Source organism: Ailuropoda melanoleuca, chromosome 13 (genome assembly GCF_002007445.2).
Source record: "Ailuropoda melanoleuca isolate Jingjing chromosome 13, ASM200744v2, whole genome shotgun sequence".
NCBI classification, from domain to species: Eukaryota; Metazoa; Chordata; class Mammalia; order Carnivora; family Ursidae; genus Ailuropoda; species Ailuropoda melanoleuca.
In genome coordinates this window covers 3431865-3455234 of record NC_048230.1, presented here as the reverse complement: position 1 = coordinate 3455234, position 23370 = coordinate 3431865, and the positions used below count along the sequence as shown (strand labels likewise).

The 23370-nt window shown below is 46.2% G+C and overlaps 1 protein-coding gene across 5 annotated transcripts in view; it reads right to left on the bottom strand.

Moving 5' to 3' along the window:
• Window positions 1–3364: 3364 nt before the first annotated feature.
• Window positions 3365–23370, bottom strand: part of SLC6A4 (solute carrier family 6 member 4) — a 31771-nt gene continuing 11765 nt past the window's right edge. The window contains exons 8-16 of one of the 5 annotated variants that reach the window (XM_034640499.1): window positions 22879–23013; window positions 22455–22558; window positions 21241–21368; window positions 20145–20257; window positions 19391–19522; window positions 18310–18409; window positions 16633–16733; window positions 12568–12735; window positions 5678–7966 (exon numbers count right to left, since the gene is read on the bottom strand). In XM_034640499.1, the coding sequence (XP_034496390.1) occupies window positions 7892–7966; window positions 12568–12735; window positions 16633–16733; window positions 18310–18409; window positions 19391–19522; window positions 20145–20257; window positions 21241–21368; window positions 22455–22558; window positions 22879–23013 (1056 nt within the window). In that variant the 3' untranslated portion in view covers window positions 5678–7891. Of the gene's footprint in view, window positions 3450–5677; window positions 7967–12567; window positions 12736–12761; window positions 13321–16176; window positions 16556–16632; window positions 16734–17678; window positions 18169–18309; window positions 18410–19390; window positions 19523–20144; window positions 20258–21240; window positions 21369–22454; window positions 22559–22878; window positions 23014–23370 lie in introns of those variants that run through there. The other 4 variants (XM_034640502.1, XM_034640501.1, XM_034640500.1 and 1 more) reach the window with 4 other exon arrangements.

Sequence of the window (23370 nt, the reverse complement as noted above, 5' to 3'; positions counted from 1 at the left end):
CTTACCAGGACTCTCACTGGCTAAATATGGGATGACTTGAGCATCAGAATTAATGATTACGGTCCACTGAACAAAATAGGAATCCATAAAAAATAAATGAGTAAAAGTTAGAGGAGGAAGGGGATAGTCGCACAATCGCAGAAGAACACCCCCAGGGCGGCTGGGTGGCTCAGTCGTTAAGTGTCTGTCTTCGGCTCAGGTCATGATCCCGGAGTCCTGGGATCAAGCCCTGCATCGGGCTCCCTGCTCAGTGAGGAGACTGCTTCTCCCTCTCCCACTCCCCCTGCCTGTGTTCCCTCACTCACTGCCTCTCTCTCTGTCAAATAAATAAATAAAATCTTAAGAAGAAGAAGAAGGAGAAAGAGAAGAAGATGAACGCTCCCTACAAAATACTAATTAATTACAAAAAAGAAAAACTTGACAGCAGAAAGCCTGGAAGACACCACCTTATTTGGGTGATTGAAGTTAACATCAATATGGGACAAATCAAATTGTGCTCCACCAGGTAGAGGAACATGGCATCATTCCCACGATATTTGCCAAAAATCCTTAGCCTGAATCTAATCATGAGGGATCTATCATCAAACAAATCAAACTGAGGGACATTCTGCCAAATACCTGACCTGTAATCCTCAAAAGTATCGAGATCATGAAAGCCAAGGGAAGACTGGGAATCTGTTCTGGACTGAAGGAGACAAAAGCCACATGAAACTAAATGAAACGTGTGATTCCGGACTGGATCCTTTTGCTAAAAGGACGTCATTGAATGGGGTCTGAGATTAAATGGCAGTGACGTATCAATGTCACTTTCCTGATTTTGACAGTTGATTATGAAGAAGAATGTCCTTATTTGTTGAAAATACAGCCCTCATGATTTTCATTTTTGAATTTAGGATCTGTGTGTATATTTAGGCTTCTATGAATGGTGATTTTAAAGATAGCATGCAAATAACCTTTGGCCTTGAATCAGAAAACCAAGGCATAGGGGCACCTGGGTGGGTCAGTCATTAAGTGTCTGCCTTTGGCTCAGGTCATGATCCCAGCCTGGGATCGAGCCCTGCATTGGGCTCCCCGCTCAGCGGAGAGCCTGCTTCTTCCTCTCCCACTCCTCCTGCTTGTGTTCCTTCTCTCCCTGTCTCTCTCTCTGTCAAATAAATAAAATCTTTAATAAAAAAAGAAAAAAAAAGAAAACCAAAGCCTAGGTCCTGTCCTGGAACTTTTCAGCTGTGAACTTGGGCAATTTAATTGGCTTCTTTGAGCTCCAGGCTCCTCATCAGCAACACTAGGGAAAGAACTGTTGTCACCCAGAGCTCTGATGATGACGTGAGATGATATATGAGAAAACACATTGGAAACTAAAGTTTGGCACAAATTGCAAAGAACTGTAGTAATTTAGCTTTACAGAAATTTATATTTCTAATTCTACGTAGTTTTGATAATAAGTATTTGCAAATGACATGCAGTGTTTGGGAATTGTGTAAATGTTTGGATAATGTACAGTTAAGATTTTTATCTTAACCCTACAAGTTTGGAAGTTTTGTTTTTATTGTGCGACAGAACAAGTCTATATATCATGATGTTAAGAGTTATTACAGTCTCTTCAATAAATGGTGCTGGGAAAATTGGACAGCTATATGCAAAAGAATGACCACTCTCTCACACCATATACAAAGATAAACTCCAAATGGATGAAAGACCTCGATGTGAGATAGGAATCCATCAAAATCCTAGAGGAGAACATAGGCAGCAACCTCTTTGACATCGGCCACAGCAACTTTTTTCGTAACGTATCTCCAAAGGCAAGAGAAACAAAAGAAAAAAATGAACTTGTGGGACTTCATCAAGATAAAAAGCTTCTGGGGCGCCTGGGTGGCAGAGCGGTTAAGCGTCTGCCTTCGGCTCAGGGCGTGATCCCGGCGCTATGGGATCGAGCCCCACGTCAGGCTCCTCTGCTATGAGCCTGCTTCTTCCTCTCCCACTCCCCCTGCTTGTGTTCCCTCTCTCGCTGGCTGTCTCTGTCTTATAAATAAAAATAAAAAATCTTAAAAAAAAAAAAAAGATAAAAAGCTTCTGCACAGCCAAGGAAACAGTCAAAAAAACTATGAGGCAGCCCATGGAATGGGAGAAGACATCTGCAAATGACACTACAGATAAAAGACTGGTATCCAAGATCTACGAAGAACTTCTCAAACTCAATACATGAGAAACAAATAATCAAATCAAAAAATGGGCAGAAGATATGAACAGACACTTTTCCAATGAAGACATACAAATGGCTAACAGACACATGAAAAAATGTTCAAAATCATTAGCCATCAGGGAAATTCAAATCAAAACCACATTGAGATACCACCTTACGCCAGTTAGAATGGCAAAAATTCATAGCAGCATTGTCCACAATAGCTAAATTGTGGAAGGAGCCGAGATGCCCTTCAATAGATGACTGGATTAAGAAGATGTGGTCCATATATACAATGGAATATTATTCAGCCATCAAAAAGAACGATTTCACAACATTTGCAGCAACATGGACGGGACTGGAGGAGATAATGCTAAGTGAAATAAGTCAAGCAGAGAAAGACAATTATATGGTTTCACTCATTTATGGAACATAAGAAATAGGAAGATAGGTAGGAGAAGGAAGGGAAGAATGAAGGGGGGGAAACAGAAGGGGGAATGAACCATGAGAGACTGTGGACTCTGGGAAACTGAGGGCTTCAGAGAGGAGGGGGGTGAGGGAATGGGATAGGATGGTGATGGGTAGTAAGGAGGGCACGTATTGCATGGAGCACTGGGCGTTATATGCAAATAATGAATCATGGAACACTACATCAAAAACTAAGGATATACTGTATGGTGACTAACATAACAATAGAAAATTATTACAAAATTTAAAAGAGTTATTACAGTTGACAGTCCACAACATAAGGCATTTGCTGAGATCTCTCATCTAACTCGGACCATTTATGACAAACTGCATAAATGAATACACAGGCGTGCTGTGCATTTTAAAGAGGGGATTCTACTGTTATACAAATAAAACTTAGTTTAGTGCTGCCACTAAAGCTTAAAAATAATTGTTTCATGTAAAAAATAACAGTGAGAAATTTCGTTTTACCACTGTTGACAGAGGTAAATACAAGAAGGAATTTACTTAATTTTAGCTGTAGGTAATGTGGAAGAAGAAGGTGAAAACAAAGGGAAAGAAATACCATTTATGAAATTCAATTAACCATAATCCAGAACTTGAGCACCTCACTGATATGCCCAACACAATGTACCTGAAAAAATGTTTGTAAATCAAATCCCATTTTATTTTTAAGATTTATTAGAGAGAGAGCAGTGTGTGAGTCGGGGAGGGCAGAGGGAGAGAGGGAATCCCAAGCTCACTCCCCGCTGTGCACGGGACTTGAAGCGGGGGCTCCATCTCACGACCCGGAGATCAGGACCTGAGCCGAAATCAAGAGTTGGACACTCAACCGACTGAGCCACCCAGGGCCCCAATCAAATACTATTTTAAATGCCATTGGAGAAATTACTGCAAACTCTTAAAGTCTCTCCCTAATTTTATCTTTTAATATATGCATTTTTCATATATCAAGTTTTCTTGAGGTGTACTTCTAGACTTAGAGTTTGAATAAGAATTATCTTTCAAAATAGCTTTTTTTTTCTTTTTAAGATTTTATTCTTTAGTAATCTCTACACCCAACATGCGGCTTGAACTCAAAACCCTGAGATCAAGGTTCACATGCTCTACCCACTGAGCCAGCCAGGCGCCCCCAAAATAGCTTTAAGAAAAAAAAAACAACAGAAAATGTTCTTATTTGGTTATAGTATTTTAAGTATTTTAGTGTAAAGGTGGGATAAGTCCCTCCTGTTTGGGCTGCCAGTGTTTACAAACTGCTAGAAATAATGACCTAGTATAATTTAGCGGAGCAATTTGGCATGGATATTGTGATGTGTTGGTAAGAGAAATACCAACTGAAATTCCAACTGAAATATATTGTGAATCATTTTTTTTAAAAAAAAAGACTTCTTCTCTTGAAAAGGTGAGTTGTTTTGAAACACCCAATTTAGAAACAATACTAAATAGATCCCGATTATATGAAACAACAGGGCAGACATATTTAAGATTCCATCCTAAGATGTTTATCTTTTCCATTGAGGTAAATGCCCACTAAACCAATTGAGAGGAGTATTATATCATTCTAGCAGAGGAAATAACCTCACCTTCATTTAGAAATTTCCAGATCCCAGGAAGAGCAGAGAAATTAGCTAGATCACCAGGTTTGCTCTGCCTGTAATGTAGTTATCTGAACTTTAAAATATTGTTCTATCATTAAAATTTAGAGACAGTTAAGCAATGAAGGGAAAGTAAGAAAAGAAAAAAATTAGAGATTTTAAATATTCCATCTGTGAAGCTAATCACACCGAATTTTGATAAGATAATATACTTATCTCTGATACTGAAAAAGAAATTTCAAAAACCAGAATGTTTCAAGTGGACCAGAACAGCTCTCTACAGTTTAGGGATAATCTCTGCTATAACATTTCTTTTCCCATATTTGGATTTATAAACTTCTCTCTCTAACATCCTTCTCAAATAAGCATTTTTAAACTCAACTTCCTAGGGAAGAGCCTTTTGTGTAACTCACCTTGTGTTTTAAATGATGTGTGAGCTCCATGATGTTTTTAAAGTATATAACTCTTCCCACTGAGCAGAGGACTATTTTGCTTTTATTACATTACTTGATTACTTAGGGGATGACAGGTTGTAACACAGTCTCTCCGAGGAACCTACTGCTTTTCCCCACTACCTCCTGAAAAAAAAAAAAAAAAAAAAAAAAAGGAACAAAGGAAAGGGTGGTGAAAAATGTCTTCTGACTGTTGCTGTGTTGAAGGACCACCATTCCGAACCATTCTGGTATCTTAAGCACCAGATTTATGAGTAGAGACGTGCTAAGAAGGGAACCAGGCTTGGATTGTACAATTCTGTAGCTAAGCGCTAAGATACAGGTAAGAACACCCCAGTTAAGCCATTGCGTTCCATAGTTTTAAGCTTTGCTTGCTTTGACGGTGAGCCCCAAATCAATGATACAACAGGTAGAACATATCGGGTCACTCCTTCCAACTTATCAGAGAGAATACGATTCTAATTCTAGGAGTGTAATCTCCCTTTTCAGGCTTGGGGTGGGGTGGATAGCTTAAATGGAAATTCATATTGAAGCTTAAATTTGAGATTGGTGTCACTAAATTAACAAGCTTAGTAAAAAGAGGACGGTGAGGGAGTGACTCATCTCACCAAATAACTTTTTTTTTCTTTTTTTTGCCTTCTTGTGAGGTTTCATTGTCTGATTTGATTTTCAACAGTTGATTTTGGAGCTATTCTGTTGACTTTGTGCTTGTCAGGGGTCTTCATCTCCAGATGGGGCAGCCAGGGCAATGAATTTAGGTTACAAGTCATATGCATTCTAAACAACAAATGGAATAAATTTTAAATAGGTTGTAAGTTTTCTGGAAGGGAGCTGAATTCTTTGGCTTCATTACTTTTCAATATAGGAAACAACCTTAATCAGTAAAATTGCCCTCTGTGCCTTTATCTTATGTCTTGCCTATTTCTTGGGTATTTCTTATTAATAACATACAGAAAAAAAAAAGATTAACTTCAGTACTTAAATAACTTTACAATTCAATTCCATTTTTATTTTTTACTTTTATGTAAATAGCTACATTAGATGTAAAAGTTCTTTAAAAGATTGTTTCAAAGTCCATCTACCTACTTCTAAGTTTTCCTTTAAAAAAAATCCGTAGTAGTACTGATAAATAGGGACCAAGTAAATGCAAACTGTGCAGAACAGAGATTTTGTTTTGTTTTTTTAAGTCCAGTGAAGTCTGAAAACTTCAAAATACCTTTTTAATTCCCTCAACACCTGGCTTGGCAAAACCCTAATTCTGTTTGAAAAAGTGCTTTTTAAAAAATGATGTCTTTGGAGCATGCATAAGTGTGTGTGTGTGGGGGGGTGGAAACAATCCATATCTCAATATCTTCATAAAGTAGTTCTTAAAATTTGCAAAGCTATTTATCACTGAATATGCCGCCACTTACGCAACCCCTCTCCTTTCAGAATGCTGGAAAGCACAGAGAATGGAAATAAGGTAGCATGAAGGGATGAAAGAGCGAAGGTAATGAAGGCGGGTCAGTGAGGGACATTTTTTAATCCCTCTTCTCTTTTCCTCTAATATTTTGGGAAACTTCTCAGCAGCTCACATCTATAAGGAAACTATCCTGCTGAGAGAAGCAAAGAATCAGAAATAGAAGGATGTAGGGGGAATGCAAGAAGATGGCTAGGGCAGAGACTGTTGGGAAAAGAAGCCAAGAGAGGAAGATCTATAATTGGATAAAACCAAGCCTCTGCTATACGGGTCTTCTTTCTATAAGGTTGTTAGAATTAAATGGGGTATATAGAGAGGACTGAAATGATATGGGGCAAGATGATTGAGTCCTTTGATCATTGACTAGGCTTTATTCCCTTTAAGATTTTGGTGAGGAAATCTTACACTACAAGGTAAATTTACCTCTTTACTTATGCATCTGAAAGTCACAAGCCACCGAAGATCATATTTACTTGATCTATATTTAAAGGCTTTATGTGGAATGCAAGGTTATTCATTTCACTGACCCTTTTCCCTTAGCCTTACTTAGTTTAGCCTCAACCCTATTATCTGGGCTCACAATCCTGGTAGTCAACCAGGAATGGTTGGGGGAATTCCATTTAAGGCTAACCCAGAGTCTCCAATTACTCCTGGACTGAGGGTGACCTTGGTTAAGGTCAGGGTGTCAGACCTATCTACCCTACAAGCAAGAATTGGATTTATCCTCTCGTCACAAAGTAATCGGAGCCGTCAAACCCGGTCATTTGAAACAGAGCTTAAACCAGATAGTCAAGTGAACACCGAAGATGCATTTGTCAGCATCCATCTTCAAAGCAGTTCACGGCCAAGCCACAGTCAGTAATGAAATAGGCCAGATTTGCCTGTGGAGCATTATCCTGCATGTTTAGCTGGCAGACAGGAACATGGCAATGAACCGCAGCAAACATTAAACACTGGCCCGTAAAGGAAGGCGTGTGTCATTGGAAAAGGCGAAGGTGGCAGTAATACCCTTCTAATAACATACATACACATTTGAGTAGGTGGAATTGTTAGTGTAAGAAAAATTGGAGGAAATTCATATAGTTTGTAATGGGCCCAAAGTATTAGAATAGAGATAAGGATACACTGAAACAACGGCATACACAGACACACATGCTGACACAAATACATTATTTTTCCATTTAGTTTCTACATCTTCCTCTCCTGACTTCACAAGAGCACACGGGTTATGGGGTTCTAGTAGATTCCAGCTATAGAATTCTATGCTACTCAGAAAATATATGGCTAACAAAAAAGCATCCCTGTTTTCTCCTGCGTAGTTTAGGCATTCACGAACATTGAAACCTTCAGGAGCAAATGGATGTCAGATACCAATGATCATAACAAGAAATGATGCAGGAGACTTGTACAAACTTGATTCTAAACCTAATCCTAACTGGTTAGATGGTGGCTTTCATCACCTCCGTACACCCCTCACACATCCAGAATAGTCCAGTTTAGCTGTGTCATAGAGCTAGCGAGGTGATACGTCCAGATTTCCCAGAAACAAGTAGCTGGGGGCCGTAAGAGTCTGGGCACCATAGTCTTTTGGGACCGTGTCTCCATGAAGAAGGCCCTTCCATTGTCAGGCGTAGCTGGAAACTCGTTCACTTCGAGGGGAGAAGGCGAGGCATGACTTGTCAGAACCAGAGGAAGAAGGTTGTTGGGAAGCCATTTTCCTCTCACGGAAGCGTGTTTGTTATATGGCGTTCAAGTGGATGTCCCCATAGGGAATTTCCGTTGCTGTTTCTGGGGTGATACCTTTAATAATACGCTGTTGGGAAGAAAATACGATGTTATAAACATTCTTATAACTTAACAGTATTTTACTGTTTTACTGTTTTAATACTTAACAGTATTAACAGCAAAAAAACATTTAAATAGCATTTTAATGGCATGTACTAGTAAGTGGGTGTAGTCTCCTTGACTTTCCTTAAGAAAGGAATTTCCAATTTATTCTCAAATGTAGATTAAAGTGATATGTTCAGGGAGCACCTGGCTGGCTCAGTTGGAAGCTGTGACTCTTGATCTCAGGGTCACAAGTCTGAGCCCCATGTTGGGTGTAGAGAGCACTTAAATAAATAAATAAATAAGTAAATGCAGCTTTAAAAAATGATGTATTCAGGAACTATAAGCACGTGTTGACTAATTACCAAAATCATTTTAACACAGATGGGAGAAGATGATGAACTTTCAGCAGAACGTCCACTGGTGTATATAACATGCTTTTGAGGACCTGGGAAAGAGCATCTTTCCCTCTGGACCGAGGAGCTTCCTGCGGCCACACAGGGCTCAGGAAGCAGAGTGAATGCTCGACTCTGCCCCCCACCCCACCCCCAGCCAGCCTCCTCGCGCCCCGCACACACCGGAGCGTGGTACATGGTGCCAGCAGCCGCTGTGATGGCTGGGATGTTGCCGATCTCGTGAGTCTACCTGAGAAGAAGCAGTGGTCCCTTCACACAAGGGTACAAATCACCACATAATGTAAAAAGATGTGACCATTTAAATCATCACTCCTAAAGCTAACTCATGTTGACATAGGCCTCATCACAGGGAAGAGTTAGGAATTTCTGGTTTAGAAACCGCTGAGATACCCAGAGGCTTGAAGGCAGATCTGAAATACGCTTGGGCTTGAGTATGAAATATACAGCCCACCACAGAAAACTCAGCATCGGGCTGACATGAAGCAGCTCAGGGATGTGAAGAAGGGAAAACAGCAGCACTTCAGAGGTTTCGAAAAATCTTTATTACGTTGCTTAGTAAAATCTTTGATGGCTGAAGATATGTACGGGAAGTGGGCAAAATTGGATCCGAAAGCATTTTTTGATTTATAGATTGTAGGTAAAGTTCTGTCACTTGTCCTTTTTATTTTGAATTGAAAAAGTATGTAATCCCCTTCGTTTTTTTTTTTTTTTTAGTATAGTTGATACACAATATTACATTAGTTTCTGTCCTTCAATCTTTAATTTCCTGATTCTGGGAGTTTGCTCTTCTTTACGGAGCAGGGCCTATGGAATTCAAACAGCTCTATCTGCATAGTTAATGAAATCAACAAAATTGTATATTTTGTGTTCCTAATGACCTTAACATTCAAGAACTGAAACCTCGCACCAGAAATCCCCTGAAAAAGGAGTTGCTGCAGCCCTCATCACCTACCTGGACATGTCAAGCCAAAGAAAGCAAAATTTCACAAACCATCCCTCCCCATAGATGAACATGTAACCCATAACTGATTAAGCAGAATTAAGTCTTGCTAATTGGGAACGGGACGCAGATCATTCTACCTAGTCTCGAGTGGAGCTGTGCTGTGCAGGAAGAGAGGAGAGCACCGAGGTGTACGGTGCAATGCTATAATGAACAGCACTGCAAAGCCGAGCTTTCGGCTTTGGTGTCCTAGTCCCCCGCCACCCGTTCCGCTGCCTTCTGGTTGCCGATCTTCCAAAATGCCAGGCCTATTTTTGTTTTCCCTATTTTGGTAGCATTCCAGTTGCCAGACCACCATCGCTCTCAAAATTTGCCAGGCCTTGGCCTTTTGCAAGGTGATAATCTAAGAAACAGATCACTGTTGACCTCTTCACGAATGCTTACTTATTAGGGCCCATCTGCCCAGTATCTTTGTGCAGTTTACAAGGGCTTTCTACAACAATGACCTAATCCAGTTGATGACTCCAAACTTGAGACTTTCAGGCTACAGGTGCATGTGATATCCTCCAAATTCCAGGTGAACAAGTGGAAGATCATTCCACAAACTCAACCTTTTATATGGCGAGGGCCCAAAAGAGTTAAGAAATTTACCTTGGTCTTTTTTTTTCCTTAACTATACCAAAATTTCATATGAGGCCTCCCTCCCTTATAGATAGAATGTTATAGACCAGCAGGTCTGGTATTCACAAAGAATTACAGTCCCTTTGAGCGCTTGGCAAAAAAACCCGGCATGCATTATCCCTCTCGGAGATTAAGCATGCAGATGAGCATATAAAGGCTTTTGAGAAGTCCTGTAGTAAAGAAACCTATTTAACTTGCATTAATCCAGCATTCTTCAAAGTTATTTGACCACATAATCTTTTCCCCCAGCAGTAACACCTAGTGATATTCCAAGAATACGTTATTCCTTAAAACACTTTGAGAATTGTTAATCCAGTCCAATAAACACATTTTATAGATGAAGAAACTAAGGCCCAGAGAAGATGGGTGACTTGCCAGAGTTGACCAGGTCCTTTCTCTACCAGTCTTCCTCGACTGGCTCTATGATGCTTCCTGGAAACCCACCATTCCCCATATGGCGGCCTAAGGCAAAGATGACCGTCCCATCACCCTTACTCACCTCTGTTGCTAACGGGTCTGAGCTGCATTCATTAATCACCTGTGGGTGACATTTCCCTGTGGCCAACGAGGACTTTGCAAGAGAGATGACCAGGAATAGAGGTGTAGTCTGACCAAAGAAGACTGACATTTACTAACCTAACAGAGTTCCCACCCCTGACCTTGACCTCTGGATTTTAATCAATAGAACCAAGGGATCAGCTTGACTGCAATAAAGGACAATCTGAAGGAACAAATTCAATGATTCTGGATCTGAGTGTGTATTTCAAGCAACACCAGGGTCCAAGGCCTTTGGGGAGGAATGAGGTTGTGATAGGACTGGTTTCAGTGTAGGAAATTAATAACTCCACGCGGAGTTCTGTCCACTTAGAATTCAGTTTTCCCGTTTGGAAAAAGAAATGATGTCAGCTGTTCTTAGAAAGAGGGGATGCTTATTTGCCTTATGTTCTCTTGCTTCATGTTTCTTATGAAATGTTTAAGGAAGATGAGGGTCATGGTCTCATATGTGAGTTTTGCATCCAAGAGCCCACAGACTAGCCCACCTCTGTTCTCAGGTCACTACAAAGACGGTCCCTTCTATCTCCCCAAACACCACTCCCCACCTCTGAGCTCATCCCAACAAAAACACCCACCTACAGACTTCTGCAGCTCTTCCGCCACAGCAACCTTCTTGCTATGGCAAGACAGACAACCAAACAAGTAACAACCCCAGCATTTTCAATTCTGGAAGTAATGAAGTCTCACATTACCAGGCATCCTGGTGACCTCAGCTACGGACCCTGGTGAAAAACGGCAACTCTCTGCTCCCGAACTTCTAGTGCCAATTTCTTTTTTCTTTTTTTTTTTTTAAGATTTTATTTATTTATTTGAGAGAGAGAGAGGCAGCTAGCGAGAGAGGGAACACAGGCAGGGGGAGTGGGAGAGGAAGAAGCAGGCTCATAGCGGAGGAGCCTGATGTGGGGCTCGATCCCAGAACGCCGGGATCACACCCTAAGCCGAAGGCAGACGCTTAACAACTGAGCCACCCAGGCGCCCCAACTAGTGCCAATTTCTACATAAACTATTGACACCCTGAGGATGAAAGCGAAAAGAACTGGACCAGGAATTTGAAAACCTGGAATGTGAGCCTCCCTGTACTTATGTCCTTGGACAAGTCACTGAAATAAGGAAATCTTGAGCAGGCTTATTCCCAGCCTCAATATCCTGTGTCTAAAAATACCTGCCCATCACAAGGGATTCCGATAGCCAAAGGAGATCATCTGCATGAAGATGCTTTGAAAAACAGACACACTTCTACAAATGGTAAGGTTTGATTAAAAAAATGTTATAGCACATTATTCATTACTGTATTAATATTACTATACTGGTACCTTTTTTTTTACTCCAATGGTTTGAGCTAAAACTATTATATTACCACAACATCCTGATTTAGTGATGATTTTCAAAATAGCACTTGTCGCACTGCAGTTAGAAAAATGACCGTGGACTCTTTCCACCATAATCTCCACTTAAATCAAAATACGTGTATTGCTTCAGGGGCTCCCCGGGGTGGCTCAGTTGGTTAGGCGGCCGACTCTTGATTTTCTGCTCAGGTCATGATCTCAGGGTCCTAGGATGGAGCCCCACGTTGGGCTCCCCGCTCAGCAGGGAGTCTGCTTGAGGATTCTCTCTCCCCCACTGCTCACAGGCTCTCTCTCTCTCTCTCTCAAACAAATAAATAAATCCCTAATAAAATATATGTGCATTGCTTCAGACAGGACAGATCTGATGTCCATGCCCGACGGCAAGCAGAAGGCAAAGCGGTCATCTGAGAAGTTAAGGACGCCACACACATCTCAGGCTGTGCTGGGCTGCGTGCAGACAGCCAGCGCACTCTCTGGCCACCGCATCCAGGGCTCACGTGTGCACATTGGTGCGGGCATACACGTACGTAAGCCTGAGAGCCGACCGGTGCTCCTCCCGTGGGGCCTCCTCTCCTCTGAAGAGAGCACAGCCAGAAAGTCCTTTTCTCCCATAACGATGACTAGTGTGAACGCACACACGAGCACCTACCTCCTTAAAGGTCCCTGGAGTGACGATCAGCCGGTACGCTATGTACGTGGGGATGCAGATGAAAGACGACGTCCCCACGCAGTAGCCCAGGACGGCGCTCCACGGGGGGTAGTCGTACTGGAAAAGGCGCAGCTGCGGCGGGCTCGTCAGAAAGCTGCAGATGATGAACTGAAACAGCAACGCCAAGAAACGTGACGCATCTCCCGGCGCGCTTGCAGCCGGGGCGGCTCTGCTACCGCCGACACGCAGGGCTGACGCAGGGACCCTTTCCGGGGACCCCCAAATGGAGAGATGCGAGACTGGCCTCTGACACGTCCAACTCACTCATCCTGTGCCCGAGCTGCAACCGGACGCCGGCCGGGGGCTTGTACTGATTGTCCTCTACCCCCCTCTCAACCGGGGCAAAGGGGAAGACGCGGCAGCCATGGAGAGTGGCCTGGGCCCCCTGTCGCAGACAGCGGTGGAACCACGGGATGACCTCTCCAGGGCATCCACCAGTCCTAAGGCCTCAGAGCTCTCTGCGCTCGGTTTTCATTTCCTCCTGCGTTTCTCGGCGTCAGAGGGAGGTTCCCTGTGTCCCGGGCAATACTAAGGTTCTCCAGACTGGAGACCCTGGGCTCCTGGGTCTATGTGCCCTCCTCTCCCCTTTCTTGAGCTCTCTGCTTTCTGCACTGAGCACGTCAGCCCGGGGTTTGCACAAGCACGGCTCTGTCACGACGCGTCTCAACCGCGAGAGACTGCCTGCCCCAGGCCCTTGTCACGAACGGAATCATGTTAGGAAAAGCAGCTTCGTGCACTTTTTACTTGAAAATTCGAGTGAAAAACGTCCCCCAAGAAAAATGCCACGGTGTGCTCCCAACACTCAGTTTATAGGTTTTCCTACTTCAGTTTGGTTTCCAGAGAGAGCATAAATACCAGTTTTTGCCTAGTAACCACGGGGCCAAAATTGTTATTGCTCTGATTTAATTTTATTTTATTACTTCGTACTCATAAAGAAAGCAGTAATGTAAATTATTTGTGTGGTTAAAAATCTGTTTATATCTTTTCTTCTTTGTCTGCAGGTAATAAAATGGGAAGTTGTTAAACACACATCCATCTTCCCAACAGTGTTAACCTAAGTCTGGGGGGAAGCTTTCCAAACAGGAGCCCAGCCAATCGCAGACCCTTCTCCCGACTTACTCTCCTCACCCTAGACCCAGCTACTAAGGGAGCCGGTTCTGGAACACAGAAAGACGGGATGGACACGTTGAGGAGCCCCCCTTTCTATAACTCCTCTCACGGTGATGTCAGGTGTGTGGAATCCAACACAGTCCAGAGAGGCCTCGGGCTCCCGCAGCAGCCGGCGTGCGTTGCTCGGCGCGAGCCCCATGCACGGCCCTGCCTCTCCCTGCTCACAGATAATACTTTCTTTTTTTGTAACTTGGCTTCAGTTTTGAGTATTTTTAGTAAGCTACTCGTTGTTTATTGAAGGCAGCCTTAAAAAGTGCAGAGCAAGGGATCTGGTGAGTAAACCCAGCCGTGGAAGATGAGAGCCCTTGCCTTTAGAGGGAGGGAGTAAAGCAGACATCACAGGGATTAGGAGGGAGAGGCCTCCACGCAGATCTGTGCGTGACGTTTGCTGGGCACGGGAACTCCCTGACTGCACACCAAGGGCTCACCCAGGCTGCAAGACAGCTGGAGGGTCACAGAGATGAAGGTACTCAAAGCGGGCCAGGACGAGGGCGGAGCGTGAGAGGCCCCCACCTTGGGCACAACGGGTAAGTCAATTTTAGGAATCAAGGAGTAACATTACAGTACAACATTTAACACTAACAAGATCTGACAGGGCCAGATGAGGGTACAGTGAGTGAGGTGACATGCAAGTCCAGGGTCAGATCTTGTGTTTATTTAAAATGTTGAAATCTGTTGATTGAGGACTTTTTTGCATTAATTTTGGTTTTTAAAAAATATTATATTAAAATAGTCTTTATCTTGATTCCTGAGTTTTCTGGCACCCCTCCCCCCCCTTAAATTTGACACCTGCGGTGAATGCCTTACTCTCCCAAATCCCAGCCCTGGACCACACGCATTTCTTCACTGCGTGGGGAATATTAACACAGACAAGCAAACAAACAGATACAGCCCCTTCCCTCAAGGAGCTAAGGCTGTGTCTCCTCTTCCTTTGAAAACCAAATGAAAGGATTTAAGTAGATTATCAAGAGGCACTGGTAATAATATAAATGACTAATCCATGTGTGTGAGAACTTGCGCGTCTAGTGATGGCGGGCTAGGCGGTTCACGCCACCCCCCCACCCCCGCACTGAAAACAACTAGAACGCCTGGATTTAAAAAAAAAAGACATGCTTTTAAAACAGATGAACATGCGGAAAGGGAAGAAAGAGAGAGAAAGGGAAGCAAACCTTAAGAGACTCAGCTATACAGAACAAATTGAGGGCTGATGGAGGGAAGGGGTGGGGATGGGCTAAGTGGGGGAGGGGGTCTAAGGGCGCTTGTTGTGATGAGCACTGGGTGTTGTATGTAAGTGACGAATCACTAAATTCTACTCTACTAAATGTTACACTGTCAACTAATTAGAACTTAAATAAAAATGTGAAAGAAAAATATGCGTGTGTATTTAACCTACCTAAGAGCCCCAGTGAGCTGATAGGGTAATAGGAACTACCAGCCAAGTGCAGGGGACACTAGAGCCCAGAGCAACCCCACAGCCACTGGGCACTGAGACTCATCCGCTGCCTGGGGCAGTGCTTGGCTTGGTTTTGGAAACCTCCAGGGCCCAGGGGAATGGAAGTGAAGCAGGGATCTGGGGTACAGAGAGACCCATGTAGTCTCGCAGAGGCATGACCGAGTGTACCGTTCCTTTTCTGCGTTAGCGTCCAGATAGATGTAGGGCTACAAAAAGTAGCAAGCAAAGGGCCACCCAGAGAAAGTCAAAACAGAATACTGGGTGGTGGTGGTGTTTTAAACAAGATGGGGAAGGAACAGCTAGCTCTGTGTCAAAGGCTGAGATGCCCCTAAGACAAAATGTTTGGCCCAGACGTTCCTAACAAGCTGGAGCCGGATGGAAGGACGAGTCCAACAAGCTCTCTGGCTCTCAAAGATAAAAAACTCCCTCCGAGATCAAGTTACCGTTCAATGAAAGAACTGGAGAGTGAGCCCTGCCGACAGGCACGGAGTCACTCTCCCCCAGGCTACCCCACAGCACAGCACGCCCGGGATGTGAACAGGCAGCTTCGTCATCTCATCATCTCGGGCCAATGTCTCCAGAGGAGGGGACACCAGGAGGTGAGCAGAGGCACTTGCTGCCGACGGGGGGGGGGGGGGGGGGGGGGGGGGGGGGGGGGGGGAACTGAGCGCGAACACGTCTCGGCAAAGAGGTAACACCTGGAACGCTGGAACAAAATGTTCTCACCCAGGCCCTTTGGTGTTAAATAGATTCTACTTTTGACTCAAGTCCACGCTTGAGGACTTCTGCGTGGGGCATCTTGAAGAAAACAAATACGAAATTATGAGCACCCTCGTTCCAGGGCCTTCAAGAGCAGCTCAGTAAACCCTTCTCAGCTCTTGATCAGGTCTTATGTGTCATGTGACCTGGGACCCTTAGGCATCAATCTCCTTACCTGTAAAATGGGGTATTAGGACTACACTCCTACCAGAATTGTTGGAAGGATTAACAGAGCCACGGGCGTAAGTTTAGCACAAAGTCCGGTCTGGCACGTCATGGTCATAAATGCTATTTATCATTATCACTGAGCAGGGAGTGATAGACACATGCAGCAGGACCCAAGCCCAGACCACCCTTCCGTGGCACTGGAAGTCAGAAGGGGGGAGCGTGGGGAGCACAGTGACTCGGAGGGGACACCGGAGGGGCTCCTGAAGGGCTGGTAATGTTTTTGTTTCTTCGCATGGTTTCTGCTGCGAACAGGCACTTGATTTATAAAACTCCAGTGGGATTACACTTAAGATTTGCACATTCTTCTGTATCGATGCACTGCAATGCGATTTACTATGTAAGTGTTTGGGTGAGTCTTTCTTCTGGGCCAGAAGGAGAGGGAAATGACCACTCACCAGGAGAAAGAGAGGGCTGATGGCTACCCAGCAGGTCCTCCAAAACCACCCGGGGCTGAAGCCGAGCATTTCCTTCACGTCACTGCAGAACTGAGTGATGCCTAAAGTCACCCGCAAGAGAAAGAGATTGACTGAGGGAGGACATGGACTGTCTTAGCCCCTGACGGTCAGAGACGCTACAGGCTCTGGAGTCTGTGCACAGCAGGGCTCAGGGGCACCACTCGGGTCTGAAAGTGGGACAGCGGACTTGTCACAAAACTGCATTTGACGGCAACCCACATTCTCTCCACCTAGAGTGGGGGGATAGGTGGACATCTGAGGAGGGACCCAAAGGCCCCTCCCGGTGCCCACACTGTACTGATTTCTGAGATCTCAGTACACATTTTATTTTATTGTTACTTTAGAAAAGAAAGTTGAATTTTATCTGGGAGTTGTGAACCCACTGGACAGAGACTGACTTGGACCATAGACTAGAAACTTTCAAGAGAAAATTTGAACCACAGATTGCCCATTCACATGCCAGATCAAGATCAAGGCTCTTCTATAAAAAGTATGTGAACGTGAGAACTGAGAACTCCACTGGTGAGAAATCAGGAAGGGGAAGGCGGGGCTCTCTACAGTCGCTTCCCCGAGAGCCCCAGGCACAGCGAGGTCCACAGCCATGCACCTGCTTTGACCGCTGTCCTCTGAATCACTGAGGAGAGAGGGAGGAATTCTTTTTTTAAAAAACTGGGCTCATGCGCAACTGGAAATATGGGGCCTCCCCTTCTTCATGTTATGTGTAATGACAAGCATGCTAAACTGTTTTATTACCATGGAAACTAGGAAAATCAGTACATCTTCAAAATGAAATAATCAGTGCTTGATTTTAAAGATGAGAGGTATCTCTGAACCTGGTTTTCTTTCTTACTTTTTAAGATTTTATTTATTTATTTATTTATTTATTTATTTATTTATTTAAGTAATCTCTACACCCAATATGGGACTTGAACTTACAACCCTGACATCAAGAGTCACATGCTTTACGGACTTGAGCCAGCCAGGAGGCCCTGAAGCCGGTTCTCTTCATTTCAATTGCCTGGGTCACTCCCATCCCCACCCACGGATTCTTGGGACCCCTGCCAACTGACCCACGTTGGCTCGCTCTCGGTGCTCCTGCGAGTGTCACCGCTCTCAGATGCCATCCCAGCATCACGGGGGGTGAAGGGAGGATTCTACCAAGGGCAGATCTTCACACAGGCACCTTTGTGCCTCTTCCCTGGCACATGATCTAAACTCCATCTCGGGGCTCTGGGGGGCTCTGCACGACAGTAGTACATCGCACACCCGACAACCGCAGTCACCGCGCACTAGCGCTTTGCCGTCTGTGCTGTTCTCAGAGCCCAGCTGGCGCCTCGGCGACCACTCCGGATGAGCTCTGCGGAGCTGCCTCGGCCTGTGTCCCCTGGGTGAGCGTCCAAGCTCAGAAGGAAACAGCGCCCTCCCACGAGGCGGGGGATGTGGGGTGCGGAGCGCGGAGGCAACGGTGACCTGTTTCTGAGAAGGCACTCGGCTGGGGTGGCTAGGGGACACCTCGTACCCGGGGCTGGCTTTCCTTGATGAAATCAGCCCCTCTCTAGTCTGGGGGCCACAGGCTGGTGTAGCAGGGCTCGAGACTGGCGAAGGGAAGCATCTTACCGTAAAACCAATACACAGCCACGGCCTCGACGAGGGCCACTGTGAGCACCGCGGGCCCCGTGGCATACTCCTCCAGCAGCTTCACCACATAGGCCCCTCCCTGGAAATGAGACCGCAAACCAGGTTAAGGGCCCTCTGAGGCACTGCCTCGTCTTTACGATGAAGGCCAAGAGCCACTTCTTAACTTTGGCTCATTCCCGCCTTGGGCCTAATATAAAGGTCCCAGAGCCTGCCTCCTGGACAGGCGCCCGCCCCGTGGGCCGGCTTCCCGCTGTCCGACGTCTTTCTGTCCTGCGGAGCTCTCTCTCCTCGCTTCCTCTCCCACTGACCTTTAGGACACAAACTCAAACAAGCCCCTGCATCTCTTTTCAACTTTCTTCCACTTATGCCGCACTTACTGCATACTCCACCCTCAAGGATCCTGGTGTCTGAAGACTGAATCTGGGCGAGTTTGCAATACCAGGCACGCTGAGCACGCTGGTCCTGGTTTCGCCTTCTGTCTTAACTGGCCAATCCCTTGGGTCCTCCTCAGGGACCCCCCCCCCCTCAATGGAGCGGCAGAGCCACTGGGGTCAGGGCTTAAAGAGGCAAGTCTTCGAAATCTGCCCCGAGCAGGAGAACACAAGCCTAGGACGCCTGTAGGTGCTGTCTGATTCCGTTTTACCGTATTGGCTTCAGCTACCAAAAAAAAAAAAAAAAAAAAAAAAATCATGGGAGAGGGTCTGACTTTTTCACAATTGTGAATTCTCTGGAGGAGACCAAGTGAGATTAACATGAGATGCCAGCCCCCAGATATTCTGGACATCAGGGCAATAATCCCAAAAGCAAATCTTAGTTCTTCTCCAGACCCCCTGCTGACCCTGAAAGCTAGTTGGGTCTCTGTGGCACGAAGCCCTCCGGCTACCACGCACGGATTCTACACACAGATGCTGCAGGAACAACTGGTCTGACCCCTGGTGACATTTTCACAGCAGCATCCACCCTCCTCCTTTGGCCCACGGAGCATGGAAGCGAAGGAGCGGGTTCTTGTGGGTTCTGCTGCCCTAGGACAGGATCCTCAAAGCTGGGGTGTGGTACTCACAAAAGTCAGGGTGGCCAGGGATCCGAAGAAGCAGGTAACGACCACGGCAAGCACAAACCACTCCCGGCGCTTGGCCCAGACGTGCGGAAACTCGTCCAGCACAGCTGTGATCACGCCCTCCAAGCCTGCAAACTGAGAGGGGCACGCAAGCAGTCACAGGAGAGGCTCGGGACAAGTCTGTTACCTTCGGGGACAGCGAACAGGAGGGACAGTGGCTGGTCATGAGCGGCTCCCCCCATACCTCGGCCCTCGTTGGCAACGTATCACCCCGTTTTGCACGGTCATTTAGAACCTGCCCCCAAGGACATTAAGGAAAGAAAACACAGCACCTGGACAGGACTTCTTTATATGAGGTCTCTCGGGGAGACTGCGGTTGTGCCAGAAAGGCCAACTCAAAGCTGAAAGTCATCCCACGCCGCTAAGGACGAGGTGCTGAGCCAGATGCGGGGCAGCAGGGCACCGGGACACAGAGTGACCTTGCTCTGGCCTCTAGGTGCTGCCCTCCGGTCCAGGGACAGTGCACAGTAATAGCAGCTGACATATCGGAGCCCGGCCCGTGCAGACACCTTACCCTCATTAGCCCATGAATGACCCTCTAGTGCCCTAGAGGGCCACGAGCAGCAGCAGTAAGGCCCGAACCGGGGGCTGAGGGGGCACCGGGAGGGAGCGGCCAGGATGGGAGCAGTGGGGGCGCCTTCCTCCCCCTCCTCCCTGTCTCCTCCAGAAAGCCAGGTGTCCCTCCGCATTCACTCACGGTGCTGTCCAGGCCCAGCGTGATTAGCATCAGGAAGAAGATGATGGCAAAGAAGGTGGATGCCGGCATGTTGGCTATGGCTTCTGCGTACGTGATGAAGAGGAGGCTGGGGCCTGGGACAGAGCGGGAGAGACGGGGACGTGGTCACCGACACCTGCCCTGCGAAGACGTCTCGGGGGAAACTCAGCCACACCAACCATCCCAGCTCTGGTCACGAGCCCTTACACGTGAACTAGGCTTTAACACACGCCGACTGCTTCCTCGCTCCACACCATCCCCCCTGCCCATACTGACATCACGTGAGGCAGGGAGGGGACAGTAGCCATCTTGAAAAGTGCGAACCCTCTGTCACCGGGGGGGTGGGGGGGGATGGAAACAAACCCAAGACGCTGAGACTGGCAAAGCTGAACACGGGAATAAGCTTCCACCATATAATTCAGGGCCAGACCGAGAGCTCTAGAGCTTTCAGCTCTCGGATGCGTTAGCGCGGGAACGGTGGTAAATGTGAACTGATTTCGGAAGAGTTGTAGAGGCCTTGGGATAAAGACCTCCCGCTATTTTAAAGTCCCTTTTGATAGTGTGAGGGACATGTCCTCCACCTCTCACGAGCTAGATTGGGGTGCCTGAGTTTGGGGTACGGGGATGATCAGAACTGTGCATCAGGCCAAAGACAGAAGCATGTTGGCAAGAAAGCCCTGGGATTCCATCCGCAAGATTCCATGGCCACTTTTTCAACATCTGTCCCTCCTTTTCCACGAAAACCTCACAATCCAGTAGAGCGACTGCATCACCTACATTTTATTTTTCTGCAAGGGGAAATTCTAAGGATTCGTAATCATGTGCTTATTAGACTTGGACCCATCGCTGGACCCAAACCCACTGGTTTTAAAAGCCCTCATCCAAGCCACGTTTTCAGGGGAGCTGCCCCATCCCCATCATGGCTGAGCACACAGAAGGCAGTAAGTTTCTCTAAAACCTTGGACAGTGTTTAAAGGAACATTTAGAAATAATTCAAAAGTTAGATATTTGTAAGGATCCAAAGAGCAGCCAAGCAATTCAGTGAGAGCACGGACGTAAAGAGAAGCCAAGTTCCCACCTGCGTCTTTGGCCACCTCAGACACATCCTCGTTCCGCATCTCGGCCATGTACCCGAGCACTGTGAAGATGACAAATCCGGAAACAAAGCTCGTCATGCAGTTCACCACGCTGGTCACCAGGGCGTCTCTGGAGCAGAAAAGCCATGGGGACTGAGACATTTCCAAGGAGAGAGTTTCAAGAGCATCTGTCTCCAGCCAAGGCTGCAGGACCCTCAAGCCTGTGCTGGTGACCCCTCCTGTCCTCGCAGGCCCGGCCTCTCACACGGGCTGGTGGCTCGAAGCTCAGGCTGCCGTTAGCACCACACACGGCGGCGGGGAGGGCCGCAGGTCAGGACTGGTTATAGTGACGTCCCGTGGTGAACTGGAAGGACACAGACCTCTTGATTTCAAACAAGAAGTGCTCTGAAGCAGGGTCTGGATGGGAGGCGGGGCCGTGAGGGGACCTTGGCCTCACATGAAGTCCTCAGATTTAGACTTTTGACCTTATGTGCCAATGACATTACGAGCCTGTCACAGGGAATACTGTCACTCTTTTAAAAGAAGACCTCGTCATCCAGCTTCAGGCTGGTGTCCCAGTGCAATGCCACATTGCTTGGGGTCCTTGTGGATTCCTTTGTAGGAAAAAAATGAATTCTGTAATCATCTTATGGACAGCACAATGAGACTGCTGGACACTGCCATCCGTGAGAGGACATTCAACCGAAGTTAACTCTAAAGATGACGAGCGGTAATGAAATCGTAATTGGTACAACACTCCCCGTTTTGTCAAAATTTCTGAAATGCGATTTTGCCACAAAAATCACAGTGGCATTTTGCATTGGTCAAAATAGCTCAATCATTATACTTTTGTGAATATGGACATAAATAATCACATTACAATTTCTGTTAAACACATTAATAAGTGGAATCTAAATATTTAATATATGTTGCAATTTTTGTAAATCTGCTGTGGAATTTCTTAATTAAAAAAATTTTGTGTGTGCGTGAGAAGCTGTCACAAAACGGAAGTGGCCTGGGTCCCCTCTCAATCCGTGACTGGCCTGGGGGAGGCTATGGACTGGGTGGGCTCTGGCCGTGGGGGAACTGGTCAGGGGCCTGTGATGTGCCTGAGCCCGGCCAAGTTTGTGGCCATTAGTTCGATCACCTTCCTCTGGGCCAGCTGCCTATGCTCCCCCCACTTTTAAGCCTTGCCTGGGGAGCCCCAGATACTCACTGGTAACAGTTGTTGTTGAACTTGTTGTAGCTAGCGAAAGCCAACAGGACCCCAAAGCCAGGACCAAGAGAGAAGAAGATCTGAGCGGCCGCATCCACCCACACCTGGACGGCAGCAGAGGCAAGGGTGAGGGCCGTGCGGCTCCGTGCAAAGTGAAAATCCAGCTCTCAAAGCTTCTCCCGGGGGCGGCCACATACCAAGTACAAACAAATGTGACTTCTCTTCCTCACATTTTGGCATAAACAAACACACTGGCCTTGACTATACTTTTCATGCTTGCACTTCTGATTTAAAACATTATCAAAGACTTGCCACTGAGCCTAAATTTCAGTTGTCCCTACTGGGCGGGGGGTGGGGGGCGGAAGGACTAGCTTCAAATAGTAAAATGACAGTCAGGTACCCATCATTTTCCCCATTATCTTACCCCTGTCTCCAGGAGTTTCTGCCAGTTGGGTTTCAAGTAGAAGAGAACACCTCTCCAGGCTCCAGGGAGGGTGGCCCCCCTTACCAGCAAGATGGAAAGGATGATATAAGGGAAAGTGGCTGTCACCCATACCACCTGCGGAGGAAGGGGGTAGAAACACAGATTGTCAGCATGTGGATGTTGGTGTCTTTTACGCTTGAAAACCTCCAAGAAAGGAGATGTCCCTCTTCTTTTCTGTAACTGTCAGAGGCAGGGTGATGTGGCAGAAATATCAAGGCCTTTAGAATGAGACGGGGATCTGAGTCCCAAGTTGCCAGTATCACCACCTCCAAACCCACTTCCCACCTGCAATAGGGGAAAACACCCAGCAAAAGGCAGGACAGTAGCCAGTGCATATAAAGCACCGCTTACGGCCCATCACGGGTTTTCAATAAATTATTGCCATGATTATTAATTGTGACACTACAGGTGGGTTCAAGGAATTTTTTTAAA